Source organism: Chroicocephalus ridibundus, chromosome 17 (genome assembly GCF_963924245.1).
Source record: "Chroicocephalus ridibundus chromosome 17, bChrRid1.1, whole genome shotgun sequence".
Lineage (NCBI taxonomy): Eukaryota > Metazoa > Chordata > Aves > Charadriiformes > Laridae > Chroicocephalus > Chroicocephalus ridibundus.
The window spans coordinates 7,124,472-7,139,107 of NC_086300.1; the positions used below are offsets into that span (position 1 = coordinate 7,124,472).

The 14,636-nt window shown below is 51.6% G+C and overlaps 1 protein-coding gene across 6 annotated transcripts; it reads left to right on the top strand.

Moving 5' to 3' along the window:
• The first annotated feature begins 67 nt into the window (after nucleotides 1–67).
• On the top strand, nucleotides 68–11,233 carry CCDC43 (coiled-coil domain containing 43). 6 transcript variants are annotated; one of them, XM_063354243.1, is made up of 5 exons: nucleotides 70–482; nucleotides 5,700–5,787; nucleotides 7,935–8,070; nucleotides 8,695–8,788; nucleotides 9,588–9,888. In XM_063354243.1, exons 1-5 carry the CDS (start codon nucleotides 306–308, stop codon nucleotides 9,753–9,755), a joined length of 663 nt encoding a protein of 220 aa, XP_063210313.1. In that variant the 5' UTR covers nucleotides 70–305; the 3' UTR covers nucleotides 9,756–9,888. The 6 variants fall into 6 exon arrangements, with proteins under 6 accessions (XP_063210311.1, XP_063210313.1, XP_063210315.1 ...); XM_063354245.1 differs by having other exon boundaries at nucleotides 76–482; nucleotides 9,717–9,888; XM_063354247.1 differs by having other exon boundaries at nucleotides 76–482; nucleotides 9,007–9,719.
• The last annotated feature ends 3,403 nt before the right edge of the window (nucleotides 11,234–14,636 follow it).

The window sequence follows — 14,636 nt, forward strand, 5'->3', positions numbered from 1 at the left end:
CTCCCGCCCCGCCCCTAACGGCGGCGGCGCTACGGCGGCCGCGCAGGGACACGCCTCCCCCCTCCGCGATAGGCGGCGCGGCGTGTTCGTCGCCCCTGAGGTGAAGGAGCTCCCGGACACCGGGAACGGCCCCGCCGGGCACGGCCGCTCCCGGACCGCGTGCACGGAGGGATCGGTCCCTCCAGCGCCGCCGCTCCCCAGCCGGCCCCGCCACAAGTTTGTCCACTGCGGCCACCGTCGCGTCCCCTCCCGGTTCCCGCGGACAGTGGCGCGCGCATGCGCGGTGTGGGCGGCGCGGCTCCAAGATGGCGGCGCCCGGCGGGGAGGCGGCGGGCGGTTTCGCGGCCTGGCTGGCGGCGCGGCTGGAGGCGCTGGGCCTCGACCGCGCCGTCTACGGCGCCTACATCGAGGGGCTGCTCCGTGGGGAGGAGAGCGACGAGGAGCGGCTGGAGGCGCTGCGCGGCGTCCTGGCCGCCTGCCTGGTGAGGGCCGGGCCGGGGGGCTCCTCTCACCGGATGGGCCTCCCCGGAGGGAACGGGCGGCCGCGGCCTCGCTGGACCCGGAGGCTCCGTGTGGGGTTGGCGAGGGGGACGGGCGGGCAGCGCTTCCCTGAAGCATGGGGGTGGATAACAGCCCTCCCCGGGGCGGGGGCAGCACCTCCGGGGGCCTCTCTAGGCCCTGCAGGTGCTCGGAGTTTAATTGGGGTTTTTCGTTAGTTGGGGTTTTCTTTGGTGCCGGTTTTGAGGGCGATCGGAAACTCGGGCAGCCGCTGTGGAGCGTGGCCGTTCGGTGGGGGGAGGAAAGGGTCGCTTTGTATTTGCGCGGAGGCTGCAGGGTTCAGCCTGCGAGCTGGGTAGTGCCTAAATGCGTTTTAAGAAGTGATTTTTAACGACAGATCCTTCAGAGCGGCCCAGCGCTGGCTGTGTTAGACGGTCAGACAGGCTCCGGCAGGTCTCGTTCCTCACAGCACGGTGTTGTCTTCGAGGATCCCTCGGATCAGGCGGGAGCAGGGTCCGTCTCCCGGCTGGGACAGAGATAACCGCGGTGCAGCGCCCGTGGGCAGGGGCTGGAGCTCTCGGGGGTGGGCAGTGTTGCCTCTGCCCCCCCCCGAAAATAACCTCTGGGAGAGAGTTAGGGCAGAAAAGAATTTCTCTTCAATAGTCATCTCCTTTGGGGGCTGTATGATTTATACAATATCTGTATCTCAGGATGCTGTATAGATTTTTCGTAGTGTAAAATGTTAAATAGCAAGTGCGTGCAGCTCAATGGCAATCACTGATTTCCTCCAAAAGCACACAGGAGCGCAAAACCCAAAGGCACTTGGTCATTACCATGAGCTTTTTGTTATCACAGGTAACTATATCATGTAATTCCTTCCATTCACTGACTGCGTGCCGTTTCAAATTGGTTTTCCTAAAAGATGGAGCACGTCTTCACTCCTTCACTGTCCTTTCTCCCCTCCGCCGCCGGGGCACCGGCAGTAAGGTGGTTTCTAGAAGAAACGTCCCTGTGCCAGTGTGGCTTTGTGCCTAAAAAATAGTCAGAGAAGCAAATAGCGCGTCCTGCTGGCGTTAGGGGCAGAGGAAGACATCTTTGGAAAATGCTGTTCTGAAATAGCTGAGGTTAATTAACTTGCCTGTAATTACCGGACTTGCTTCGTTTCATCACCAAAGGCAGAGCCCGTGTCGGATCCTTGGCCACGGCAGCTGCAGACTCACGAGCCGGGCTCCGGAGGGATGTAGCGCGGTGGCCATCCCCTGCCCGGTGGTGGGCTGCGTTACGGGCGGGTCTTTCCTCTTTAGTGCTGAGTTACCCTCCTCGTGTGCCTCTGCCCAGTGTGAGAACTGGTGTGAGGTTTTCACGTTCACGGAGCTCTGGGCTGTCTTTGGCCTGTACGTGCTGCACCACAGCCCCATTTCTTCTCTTCCTTTTCTTTTTTGTGTCACGGTCGCAGCTGACTTTGGCTTCACTTGCAGGTTTGAACTCGGTTTGATTTTTCTGCAATTCTTGTAGCACCTTTTTGCCTCTTGAACCCTCCAACTTTTTAATTACTCTTTTTAGTCAGCGCATTTTTTTCTTTATTTGTAGACTCTATGCTTATTTCTTGGCTTACAAGTATCTAAAGGGTCGGTTGAAGGAGGATGGTGCCAGACTCTTTTCAATGGTTCCCAGTGACACGACGAGGGGCAACGGGCACAAGCTGTAACAGAGGAAGTTCCGTTCAAATACATGGAAAAACATCTATGGTGAGGGTGACAGAGCACTGGAACAGGCTGCCCAGGGAGGGTGTGGAGTCCCCTCCTCTGGAGATTTTCAAGACTCGCCTGGATGCAGCCCTGAGGGATGTGCTCTGGGCGATCCTGCTTTGGCAGGGGAGTGGGACTAGATGATCTCTAGAGGTCCCTTCCAACTCTGAAGTTTCTGTGATTCTGTATTGACTTTTGAAACAGTCTTTTATTTGGTTAATTTGGGGCCTTTCTTGCCAAGGTTTTTCTCTTTCTTCCATTCACAAATTCCAGGCCATTTTTTTGTTTGTTTTTGACAACCCTCACAAAAAATAAATTTCAGGCGACCTCTGCGCTCATGTCCGTGGTTCCTCAATCCTGACAATGTCGTTCATTAGTTCTCTGAGTTTATTAAGATGTAACAATCTCAAATCAAGAAACTTGGAACCAAGATCTGTTTCTGTTCACCACTTCTCTTCAAACCAGACAGATGCCCGATCACTTGTATTTTCTACAGCTAATTTTTGTCTGTATTTGCTAACCTCTGAAACAACATCGTTTCCTCTTTGTGTGGGGAATGCTGGATGAAGATACTCGGTTGCTGCACCCTCAGCTCTCTGAACTCTGCCGCTGTTACTAGTGTTTGCTCTTACACGTGAGCTATCCTTTCGGGATGCAAGGATTGATTCTCCGGCTCCAGGGCTGTTTTTTCATCCTGTTTCTGGGATCGCTACAACTTCTCACGTCTGTGTTTTCCCCTCGTAGGCCTGTCTCCACCGATACACAAATACCTGGTTGTTTCTTATTGCTCAAACCCTCACTCGAAGGTTGCGCAGCTCTCTGCCATCATTGTTACTCTTCTGCTGTTCACTTTCGTTCCCACTTACTGCCATTCCTCTGTCATCACTTGCCTGATTTTATTCCTTCCGCACACTGAAACCAGGCGTCCAGGGAGTATGTCTCTCCCAGCCTTCTCTCCTGGCTTAAGTTGCTCGAAGTTTTGCCAGCCTTGATTCCAGTAGGCCAGTATTCCCCGCGCCCAGGGAGCCCATCCATCGATCCTTTTACTGCAAGTGTTTCTGGCCCTTAAAAACCTTCATGTCTTCTCTGTCCTTGAACCATGTGGGTTTTCATTATCTTTTCATGACTCAGCTGTGTCTCTGAGAGCTAAAAGGGTTCCTCTCACCGGCACTTGAAATCGTGTTTCCGTGCACATCATCCTCGAGGCTGCTCTGCTCATCCAGCACCTGTTGCTGTGTCATCTCCTGGGGGGAGTGGGGTCGGTGGGTTCTTCCAGACCTGAACCACCTGGTCTTGTATCTCGTCTTAGCAGCATCATCCTGTCCTCTGGATCTGCTCAGGTTAAAGGCATGGTGACTTCTTAAAATAGAGTCTGATATCAGTGGGAATCGCAAACCCTTTGTCCGTCTGCTGTTTCTCTGTTTGCAGGTCACCTCCTCTCACAGCCTTGAATATCCCGCGTGCTTGTCCTTGTAGCGTCTCCTCCCCAGCCCGGGGAGCTTATTCTGTCATGTATACGGCCCTGAACTGTGCTTGGCCGCGCTGTGTGACAGTATTGCTGTGTGTCGGTTCTGCCGTCTGCCCGTTACGTGTGGAATTTTGTGCTTAGCTCTTGTAGGCTCGGGGTGGGAGGACTTTATTCCGAGTTGCTCTGTATTTGTTTTGGAGCAAAAGGTGGAGAGATTTTTGTGGATGTCTTTCCCTCCTCATCATTCCCACAGTTGTGGAGAACACACCTGGTTTTGCTGTCTCCTGTGCAGTTGAGCTTTGCTCTGCTGGGTGAGTAATGTTTTCAGTGACAATCTGTCCTGGAGCTCGAAAGTGTTTTTTCTAGGTACCTAGTGCCTAAGTTTTCAAGATGAGGATCAGGAACCTGGTGTCTCTTTAGTGTGAAGCCTGTGCTTGTCTTTGAAATGCCAATTACTGCACACCTGGCTGTGAAAGGTGGGCAAAGAGGCAGAGGGCAGAGGTCTGGTTCTTATACACCTTTATGAGAAATTATTTTCTAGGCAGTTTATTAGATTTTCTGTCTCTCGGAGGTAGCTTTTGGCATAGGCAGGGCAGGCGATAGTCAGGGCTAGCAGAACAGCTCTATAAGAGGTCACTGTGGCTTTGCTGCCTGGTTTGTCCCTGTTTGGGTGCAGCGCTGCTGCCCCAGCAGAGCAGGATGACCGCAGGGATTTGCAGGCAGTGCCGGATCGAGCCTGAGCATCAACACCTGCAGTGCCAAGGTGCAGGGGAGGGGGATGTCTCAGTCTCAGCTGGCTTGTTCCTCAGGTGTCCCTGGCCGGCTTGTTTCTGTTTGATATCAGCTCTCCTCGAGCCCCTCTGCCTCTCTCAAGCTATGGGCAAACCTGATTTAGTGTTAATGAGCAAAGTAAATAAAAAAAAATATTGAAACTTCCTGCCCATCATACCCATATGTCTTCCCAGTGACGTGCTCCTGGCTGTAACTCTTCAAAATGCCTTTCTCTCTTATCAGGGTCGTGTTTCTTGCCTGGATTCAGCTTCTGTAACCTGAACTCACATATGGGGCTATTGAACTCATGCTGTCGCTGCGTTTGCTGAGATGTGGTAGAGTAGCGTGTCACCTGTCTACTGCCGGAACTTGAATTCCGGTGTTGATCAGTCCCCTGAGAAGCTGTACGTAGACACTGGGGAGAGAGCTCGTCATGGTGGGACTCCACAAGTGAAGGATCTGGTGGTGGGAATGCCGTCCCGTTGCTGGTTGGGTGTGTTTCCGTTCTCCCTGTGTTTTAAAGCGGCAAAGAACAGTGTGAATGCATTCCACTGACACCTCTAGATCGTGGGCAATGCTCCAGGCAGGTCAAGGGAGACAAGACTATCCCTGTTGGTGGGAGGAGATGGTCTATCAGTACCACCAAAGTGGTTTCAGCTCCCTACTGGCCCTGCCCAGGTGTATCTGGTCTACTCTATCTGCTTTAGTGAGATTGGCCATCGGAGGTGGCCTTTGGGTAGCTTCTCCGCAGCCTTACTCAATAGGAGAGGTGGGATTTCTAGAGTGAAGATACCTCGACTGCCTTTCTTCAGCGTTCGTAGGGCTGTTGCACCTAGAGAACCTGCCGCTCTGGAACCAGTGTGCGTTGTTAGAGCTCTCCCTTGGGAAAAGGAAACCACCGGGGTGATACGGCATCGCCTGGCACGCTGCGGGGCTGTTGGACTGCAGCCTTGACACCTTGTGTGTTTGTGTGACGGGTCAAGGCTGTCTCTAGGTCTGAGCTGTGTCAACAAGTAAGTGCATCGTGTGACTGGTATCTTCCCAGATTAACCAAAGTCCTGAGTGTGAATTTAACAAGATTTCATGTGCAAAGCTGTGAGCTTATCGCTGGGTGTTCAGATTCTTTGCAGCTGGTGCTTTTCATATTTGATTCATGCTTGTTTAAAGCAGACCAACTTTGTTCCAAGACTGAGAAGTCTCTTTTCCCTTACTAGGAAGAAGATCTCTTAAACGATGTTTGCAGGGAAGTAGTGGAGAAGTGGTCTGAATCTCAGATTGTTGACGCCAAAGAGAAAAAAGAAGGTAGTGTCGCTGCTTGCTGTGCCTTTCCTCGGGGTATGAGTAATTTGCAGGGCCTTGCCAAGATGAGGACTGTGTGTTGGTCCCGTTAGGAGTTAAAACCAACGCTGCTGATACGTTTGCAGATCTGACGTGTTTCTTGTTGCCATTGCTGCTTATTTGCTGTTTTGTCTTGAAATATGAAATGAGTAGTTTCACTTCTGGCTGTCCCCTCGCATTCTGCTGCTCGTTGGGTTCATGATCCTGCAGAGGAAGAGCTCGTTTATTTTTTTTTTTTCTGTAGGATTTTTAAAATTTCCTTTCGCAAAACACTTGGGCTTTCCCTCTGTCAAATGCTAACGATGGAGCGATGGCAGCTAGCGCAGTTGTTAGGGTATAAAATGCCCATGCTACTCCAGTTGACACTAGGTTGGAAAGCAAGTGTTTCTATACTACTAAACCGCACCCGTGAGAGCGGTGCTGCCCCTTCTGCTGCCCCTCGCCCCAGGAGAAGGTCCCAGGACACATCAGGAAAGCATCTTTCTTTTCCTCTTTCAAAATCTTCTCTTAAAACTGTCCTTTTTTTTCCGTAAATGCTTGTGGGGGGGGGAAAGCTCTGTGGGGCTGCTGCTATAGTGATGCTGCTCCTTTCCCAGTCACGGGTGTAGCCCCACCGTTTCTTTGTACTCTCTGAATTCACCCCTCGTCCTCAGCTGTCGGCTCGGAAGCCAAGAGCTTCGTCTTGTGCTTGCTCATCGGGGAGGCTTGTTCTGGTCGTTGAGTAGAGCTCTGGAGCACAATGAAGTCATAGCGCTGGAAAGATTTTGCTGGTTTAAGCATACTGCATGGATCAATTACTAATCTTCCATCTGCAGGGGCCTAACCGTAGCCCGAGACAATGTAACATCCCTTTTGGCTAAATCCTGCTTTTTGTTTGCTTTGCGTTTTTTTGTTGGTTCTGGTTGCACACGGAATATTGTCACTGACCGATGCCATTCGAGAAATAGTGAGCCCTTACCGTGAGGCCTGTGTTTATGTAGCGCTTTTCTTGCCCAGACCTCAGCAGCTCACAAATACCACTCACCTCCTCTTTATAGAAGCACGCAGCAGTCCAGCGGCTTTCCCCAAAAATTCCCTGAAGCCTGTCCTTGGCCTAACCGTGCCTTTGGCTGGGGACAGGGAAAAGTTATGCTCTTCTCTGCATTAAATACAGTAAATCCGTCTTTTGGGGACAAGTAATTGGAATTGCCGGAGCTGCGGCTGGACTCCTGCTCATACCATCGGTGACCCCCAGGGAGTTTTCTTACTTGTCACGGAAAGAAGGCAGCAGTTTGTGCCTAGGTTGTTAGAAATGCAAGGATTTAATTATTTCACTGAGGTTCCATAAAAGGATAGATCCCGAACGAAGTCAATAGCTACTTAGAATAATAGAATCCCGAGGATAAGTGACTAACAAACTAAAAAAAGTTGGCTGTCAAAACCCCAATATCGTTTTAAGAAAGGGGCAGCAGAACTCCAATGTTAAAAGGTGAATCAGTGGTTCGTTCCCTAGCTAGGTAGAAGAGAAAGAGCGTTAAACCAATCTGTCACTTTGGGTTTTCAGAATTTCTATTTAAGTACGTGGTTAAATGAACTTAGCCTCTTTTAAGCAGAAGATAATGTAATTTGGAGTAAAATGGATTTTCATTAGCGAGAGTCTTAGTGATTTCAAAGTCTCGTTGTGAAACCTCCCTTGCTCCTGGAAAAAAATAGCGTCTGATTGTGGCTGCGCGCAGCACAGGGCAACTCCTCCTGCGAGGAGAGGCCGGTGTCACATCCCCCATCGGATGCCGCGCTGGCCTGAGCCGCCGCCTTGGTGGCTCCTCAGCAGCTCCTGCTCCCGCAGTCCTCAGATGGAACTCCCAAGCCGGCCGGCTTGCTGTGCTGTGTGCTGACGGCACCACTGCTGACCTTTGAGAGGGCTCTTGGCAGGAGAGTGGGGGGTATTTTGGGGTGAGATGCCTCCCTTTACCTCGGCGCACTTGTCCCCAGCGACATCTGCAGCCTGTGACAGTGGGATGGTGCCTGTTGGGGACTGTGGATGTAGGAAGCAGCAGCGTGTGGCATCTGCCAGCTGGGACTTTGCTGCAGTGGCTGCAGGGACTGACCGATGCTCTGACTCTTCTTGCCAGATGAGCTCCAGGCCATCGCCAGCATGATGGAGAAGCAGGCCAGGATTGTGGTGAAGCCGAAGGAGGTCTCCCAGGAAGAGAAGCAAAGGAAAGCTGCTCTCCTGGCCCAGTATGCCAATGTGACGGATGAGGAGGAATATCCTTTTCCTGACCCAGTCAAGATTCAGTGCTTTGAAGGACAGTATTTATTAAAAATCTCCCAAAACGCCTTTCCAGCTTGGCAGTGCCTAGTGGGGAGACTTGGAGAAACTTTTCAATCTTTTCAAAAGCATGGACGCTCCTAGTTCGTGGAGTGCCGTGAGCAGACGCTCCTTCGAGTGCGTTTCTCTGCCCTTTCCGCACTCCCCACCGAGGCGTGCTCGGCTGGCTGGGGTTTGCCCAGCCCAGGTGCGTTGCAGAAGAGGAGTGAATCACCTCCCGGTAACTCTGTGCACGGTAGCTAATGTATTTCACCTCTTGCTTGCTTTCTGACGAGAAATCTGCTGAAAAGATCCTCTTTAGAGTGGGAGAGTTACAGTTACCTCCTCCTCGTGCTGAAGAACAAGCTCTTCCTTGAAGAGCAAAGTTGAAGAGGAGGGAATCGTACCTGCGCTCGAGCAGCAGGAGGGTGCTGAACATGCGCTTTGTGCTCGCCTATGCCTCCGTTGCCTGCGTTAGTTTTTAGCTTCTTCCTTATGGCTTGATAAAGTTGTTATTTGACATGTTTTGAGGTTAGTGTCATTGTTCATTACTGGTGTCCGTATTTCCTTAATTGTCTCACTGGCGAGGATGAACAGGATGGATCGATTGCGACCGCAGTAAATATTGGATCGGAAAAATGTATCCTTCGAATTCTCAGTGACCCAGGCTTTTTGGTGAGTTTCCCAGCCTTCCGTATCTGTGTTGGTACTCCCTGTTTCTTTAGGGCACCTTTTAAGTTTGGTGGTTCATTTTTCTTTCCATGTAACCTGACCTTGCTCGTAATGCCGGTTAGAAGTCCATCTGCTCCCGGCCCCACGTGCACAGCCGAGACTGATCCCGTTGTTCTCTTTTTCTCTCCTCCATTCCTTCCTTCCCTCTTCCACCCTCTCAGAAGCTTCACAGAACGTGCTATTACAGATAATTCTTCCAGAACTTCAGCTTAATGTTAACTGGTGTCCAGAGAGGTAAATCATGTTCAGGAATTATTAAAAGTGCAACTGAAACAAAAGTACTGTGAAAAGGCCATCTAGTCCAACCCCCTGCAGTGAGCAGGGACATCTGTAACTAGATCAGGTCGCTCAGAGCCTCATCCAGCCTGGCCTTGAATGTCTCCAGGGATGGGGCCTCCACCCCCTCTCTGGGCAACCTGGGCCAGTGTCTCACCACCCTCAGTGGAAAGAACTTCTCCCTAATGGCTGATCTAACCCGCCCTGCTGTAGTTTAAACCATTGCCCCTCATCCCATGGCTCCCCTCCCTGATCCAGAGTCCCTCCCCAGCTTTCCTGGAGCCCCTTTAGGGACTGGAAGGGGCTCCAAGGTCTCCCCGGAGCCTTCTCTTCCCCAGGCTGAACCCCCCCAGCTCTCTCAGCCTGTCCTCACAGCAGAGGGGCTCCAGCCCTCCCAGCATCTCCGGGGCCTCCTCTGGCCCTGCTCCAACAGCTCCGTGTCCTTCTTTTCTATTTGTAAAAACAGATTCCTTTTTCTTTCTCCATTCCCAAACTCCTTACCTGCTTGGGGAGGGAGCCGAAGTGGGAGTGTGAAGGGGGAGGCGGAATAAAGGCGGTGTCTAGTTTTGAGCTCCGAAATCTGACTGCAGAGCAGAAGCTGCGTGGCTTCAGCCAGAGCGTTGCCTGCCCTTAACATTCCGCCAGCGCTGTTCCGAAACACCAATGTGGAGGATGTCTTGAATGCCAGGAAGCTGGAACGGGAGCTGCTGCGAGATGAGTTCCAGAAGAAAAAAGAGCAAGATAAGCTCCAGCGCGAGAAGGATAAGCTGGCCAAGCAGGAGCGGAAGGAAAAGGAGAAGAAAAGGACACAAAAAGGCGAGCGGAAGCGATAGCTGGGGTTTTGCAGTTGGACTGTCAAGGGTTAAAATTAAGAATACGGTGTGTGTTTAAAAAGCAGCAGAAATTCTGGGCAGGTGGCTGGCGAGTGGTTCTTTGGAAACGTTTCCTTTTTTTTTTTTTCCCTTTTTTTTTTTTTTTTTGTTTAAATAGCAAAAAAGAAATTTGAAGCACCTCCTAAACTCGAAGCGTGCCATGTGCTTGTGCTGTCAAATGTCCCAGTCGGTTATTGTGGCCAGTGTCTGTACCAAAGAACGGTGAAGTGATTATGTCCGTGTTTTAAATTGATCGGGTTTGGTTTTTTTTTTTTTTACTTCTAACCACTTCAAGCAAAGCAAAACAAGATGTTGGAGACAGCTTCCATGCTGGCCGCGTCCTCCCACCGGCCTTGGTTTGCAGCGACGGTGTGTTCCGATGTGAGAACATCGCCGAGCCCCTTTCTGGCCTGTAATTAAGCACATGCTGCTGCAGGGCGAACGTGAATTTATTTACACTAGCCTTGAAAAATGTATTTGCAAATACATGTATTTATGCTGCCCAGAACAACACTATGTCTTCGTTCTGGCTGAGCTGAGAGCGCAGGGTTCGGAGCTGAGCTCAGCGAGGGCGAGTGCTGCTCTGCAGCAAGGAAACGCGATGAAATATAGATGAGTTGCAGCTACGAGACTGCACCACCCACGGGCTCTCGGCAGGGGAAAGGCCGTGCTGATTTGAGCAGTGGCGAATCGGTCAAGGCCTTACGCTGTTTTAATACTTGATGCCGGTAGCTGGAAAATGGTGCTCCCCGATGTTTCGTGTGGGTGAATGTCGACTGTTATTTCTGTGGCGGTTGCCAGGGCGGGTGCATTACTGCAGGCGCAGCGGCTGTAGGCAATTGGGGTGTGCTGGGTTCACAGGCCGGTTGCTCTCAGCGGGTGCAGCTGTAAGTGGGAGCTGCCTGTAGGGGCTGAATGCTCTCCTGCCTCCAAAGGGCTCGTTACCTGCTGTTTCCAGCTGGTTTTGTGACAGAACACTTAATTTCTGTAAACTGAGAATGAAGGAGGCCCTGCAGCGCTTTCGGGGGTGCGGGAGGAACCGGGGTGCCTCGCTCCTGCGCTGCTTCGTGCTCTGGCCGCCGTGTTCGCTGGCGAGGTGCGCTCCGGGCAGCACCTTCCCCGTCGCCTGCTTTCAGCACCCGATCAAAGGGTTGTGCCTCCTGTTGAACCAGCTGCTGCGAGTGTGAGTATCCAACCGCTTTATCTTTGGACTTGAATAATAAAATTGGTTGGCCAAGAAGTGGGTGTCTGTGTGTCTGAGTGAGCGGCGCGGTGGCGGACTCCCCACAGACCGGTCCTGCCTCCTCGCTTTCCCCTTACCCAGCAGCGCTGTCTCCCAGGGCTGACTTGCTGCCACGGTGCTGGTCCTCATTTGTTCCCACCTCGTTTCCTGAGGCTGCAGTGCCTCCCTTCGCCTCTTCCCTCTCCTGTGCTTGTTCCCGGCCCAGCATGGGGCACTGCGGTGGATCCTGGCTGCAGCGTTGCCTTTCGGGGTGGCTTGAGGCTGGGTGAGGGCACTGAGCCGTGGGCTCAGCACCCCCTGCCTGAAGCAGCCGTGGCCACACGCAGGTTTGAGGAAGCTGCTGGTGGTCCAGGGCCATCTCACATGCTTCCCCTTGTACTTCAGGTGCTCTGGCAGCAGCAGCAGGTGGTGGGAAGGAGTCTTCCCCACATTCCTAAGCTGGGCACCAAGAGCTCTCTGACCTGGTACTGAACTTCCCCAAACCTCTGCTTCCACCTGGGAAGCAAGCTGAGGGCAGGGGCTGCTCCCCTGCATGGATGCTGGCATACCAGAGCCTCTTACAGCTCCTTGAGACCTTTGGTTGTGAAGGTCCAGAGGCTGTAAAGGCTGCGTTCGCCTCCTCGTGACCCTCTGCCCACCACCCAGCTCAGGAGCCAGAGGAAGAACACAAGGCTACACACTAAGTGCCAAGACGTACACACTCAATAGCAGGGTGTATGAGTTAAGAAGGGCGCAGTCAGGAGCGCACCCTCTCAGTCACCCCCTGCACGCACAGACCAGCAGAGGGTGAGTGTTGTGTCTGGCCAGCCCAGACATCACTCCCAGTTAAGAAAGGCCCTTTGAGGGAGAGGGAACCAGGAGCAGAGGGAAGGTCCAGCCCGACGTTTTTCAGCTGAAACACCCTGGGGCAGAGCAGGAGCACCGCACCAAGGCAGCTGCAGTGGGCTGTAGTCTTGTGGAAACCCACCAACCCCAAATCTGCTGCAGCTGAAGGGCTCGAGCTGCCCCTTGGCCACGAGCCCGTTTCAGCACAGCTTGGAGCCCGCAGAGCTGCTGTCACCCAGGGCCACCCTTTGCTGATTCAGTGCCCAGAGCAGACGCTGCCCCTGGAGAGCTGAATGCTGACACTGGGCTGACACTTGGGATATCACAGAATGGCAGGGTTGGCAGGGCCCTCTGCAGATCATCCCCTCCAACCCCCGGCCAGAGCAGGGTCACCCAGAGCAGGTGGCACAGGAACGCGGCCAGGCAGGGTTGGAATGTCTCCAGAGACGGAGACTCCCCCACCTCTCTGGGCAGCCTGTGCCAGGGCTCTGCCACCCTCACAGCAAAGAAGTTCCTCCTCCTGTTGAGATGGAACTTCCCAGGGGCAAGTTTGTGCCCGTTACCCCTTGTCCTGTCCCCAGGCACCATGAGAAGAGCCTGGCCCCATCCTCCTGACACCCCCCCTTTCAGTATTTATCAGCGTTGATACGATCCCCCCTCAGCCGTCTTTTTTCCAGGCTGAAGAGACCCAAATCCCTCAGCCTTTCTCCATCAGAGAGGTGTTCCAGTCCCCTCAGCATCACAATATTCAGGAGTGCATTACTGGCCTCAGCACCAAGAAATTTATATAATAGGAATAAATACTCCAGAGCAACTCCTAAGGTTTCTAGTGCAGATACTGCAACGATGGCACAAGCTTTCTCTGACAGTATGGAGCTTCTAACTAATAAGATACAGGGGAAAAAAAAATCCACCACTTTGGCTTCACTGCAGTGATACAATTTTCCCTTGGTTTGTCTAAAGTCACAGTCATTTCTCTCTCCAAGACAGTACTTCCAGTCTCACCACTGCTTTACAGCTCTGTGAGGGATGCACTCCTCCTGCCCGAACTAACTAAACATTGCTCCAGGCAGATTCTCCGGATTTTGGCCTAACTGAAGTGAATCCTACTGTGTGAGGTTACCACTGAGGGCTCAGCACCACGCCCAAAGCCCCCAGTTTGGCTGGGGACAGGCCTGATGAGTGATCACCTGACTGCGAATCAACCACCTGAGGCTATAAATGTCAGTGGCCATCAGGGCCCCCCCACCCCGTGGGCTCTCGGCTCCACAGCGGCTGGCTGTGCTGGGGGATCTCCGTGGAGCAGGGACCTCTCCGGGTCACCCCTCGAGGCTGAGACCCCTCACCTGGCAGCAGACACCCATGACTTGCCAAGTGACAGTTTTTGCACACATGTAACATTTGAGATACGTGTAGTAAGCTTGCACAATGATCTTTGTATCCCATACTAACTTTAAGCGTAGTAGAGTATTGACTGCAAATCCATCTGTACTTATTAAGTATTTTACATACCTAAATTTACTGATTAGAACCACTAGACCGGATCTGCCCGAGGGATCTCCAACTCTTCTCCTGCGACCACCTCTTAACACACTTCAGTTACAAACCGAAAATTACAGTCCCCGTGAACGGACCCAGCTCTGGGAGCTGAAGCTGTGAAGACAACGGCAGAACAAACGCTCATCAACAAGAGCTAATTTATTTCTTACCAGACAGACGAAAGTCAGTACAGTATTTCTTTTAACATCAACACGTCCTAGGTTAAACTTAACAAATCGTAATGCGGTGACTTGCGGTATGACGATGTGCTTTGTCCTCCTGCCCCAGAACACTCCCCAGCAGTGCTTTCGGTCCTTTCAGTGATCAGAACCAGTTACTCCGCTTTCTGCTGCATTCGCATTCAGCTTCTCTCACATCATCTAGTGACAATTTATGTGGTGCAATCACACCTTTCGCGTATCAGGATTTCCGGAAGTAGGAAGAACACAGACATTTAAAATAGCAGGGTATCTAGGCAAGGACAGCTGAATAAATTTAATCCACACATTATAAATGCGATGCTAGAAGTGTTAAAACCCCGTATCTCCCGAGCCACATAATACCAACGTCTCGTACCAGTGAATAAATTACTTCTATTCCATACAGATTAAGGTATGCAGAGAAACACCAAGTAGTAATAGCTGTCAAAAATGCAGAGGTAAACTAATAAGCCTAAAAATACGACAACTAAATTCCAAACCAAACTAGTGAAAGCGTAACTTTAAGAAAACCTAAATTTCAGAACTTTGTGATACCTCTTCCAATTTTAAAGTGAAGGTATTAAAAACAATACTCATTATTTCAGCTGCTGCACAGCTTTTTAAAGAATAATCCCATGTGCGTGGCATATTTTGATTATGTTTAAATACTTTAAAACAGAGGTTCTTTTTTTTCCCCAAGAGCATGCCCAAATGATTTGAACACATTCACTAAATTGCATGGTTTCACGACAGCGATTTTGTCATACCAGTAATTTAGTAGAACCCGGTGCATCTCCTTTCACAAACTTACATTCTAAAATCTCAAATTCATAAAT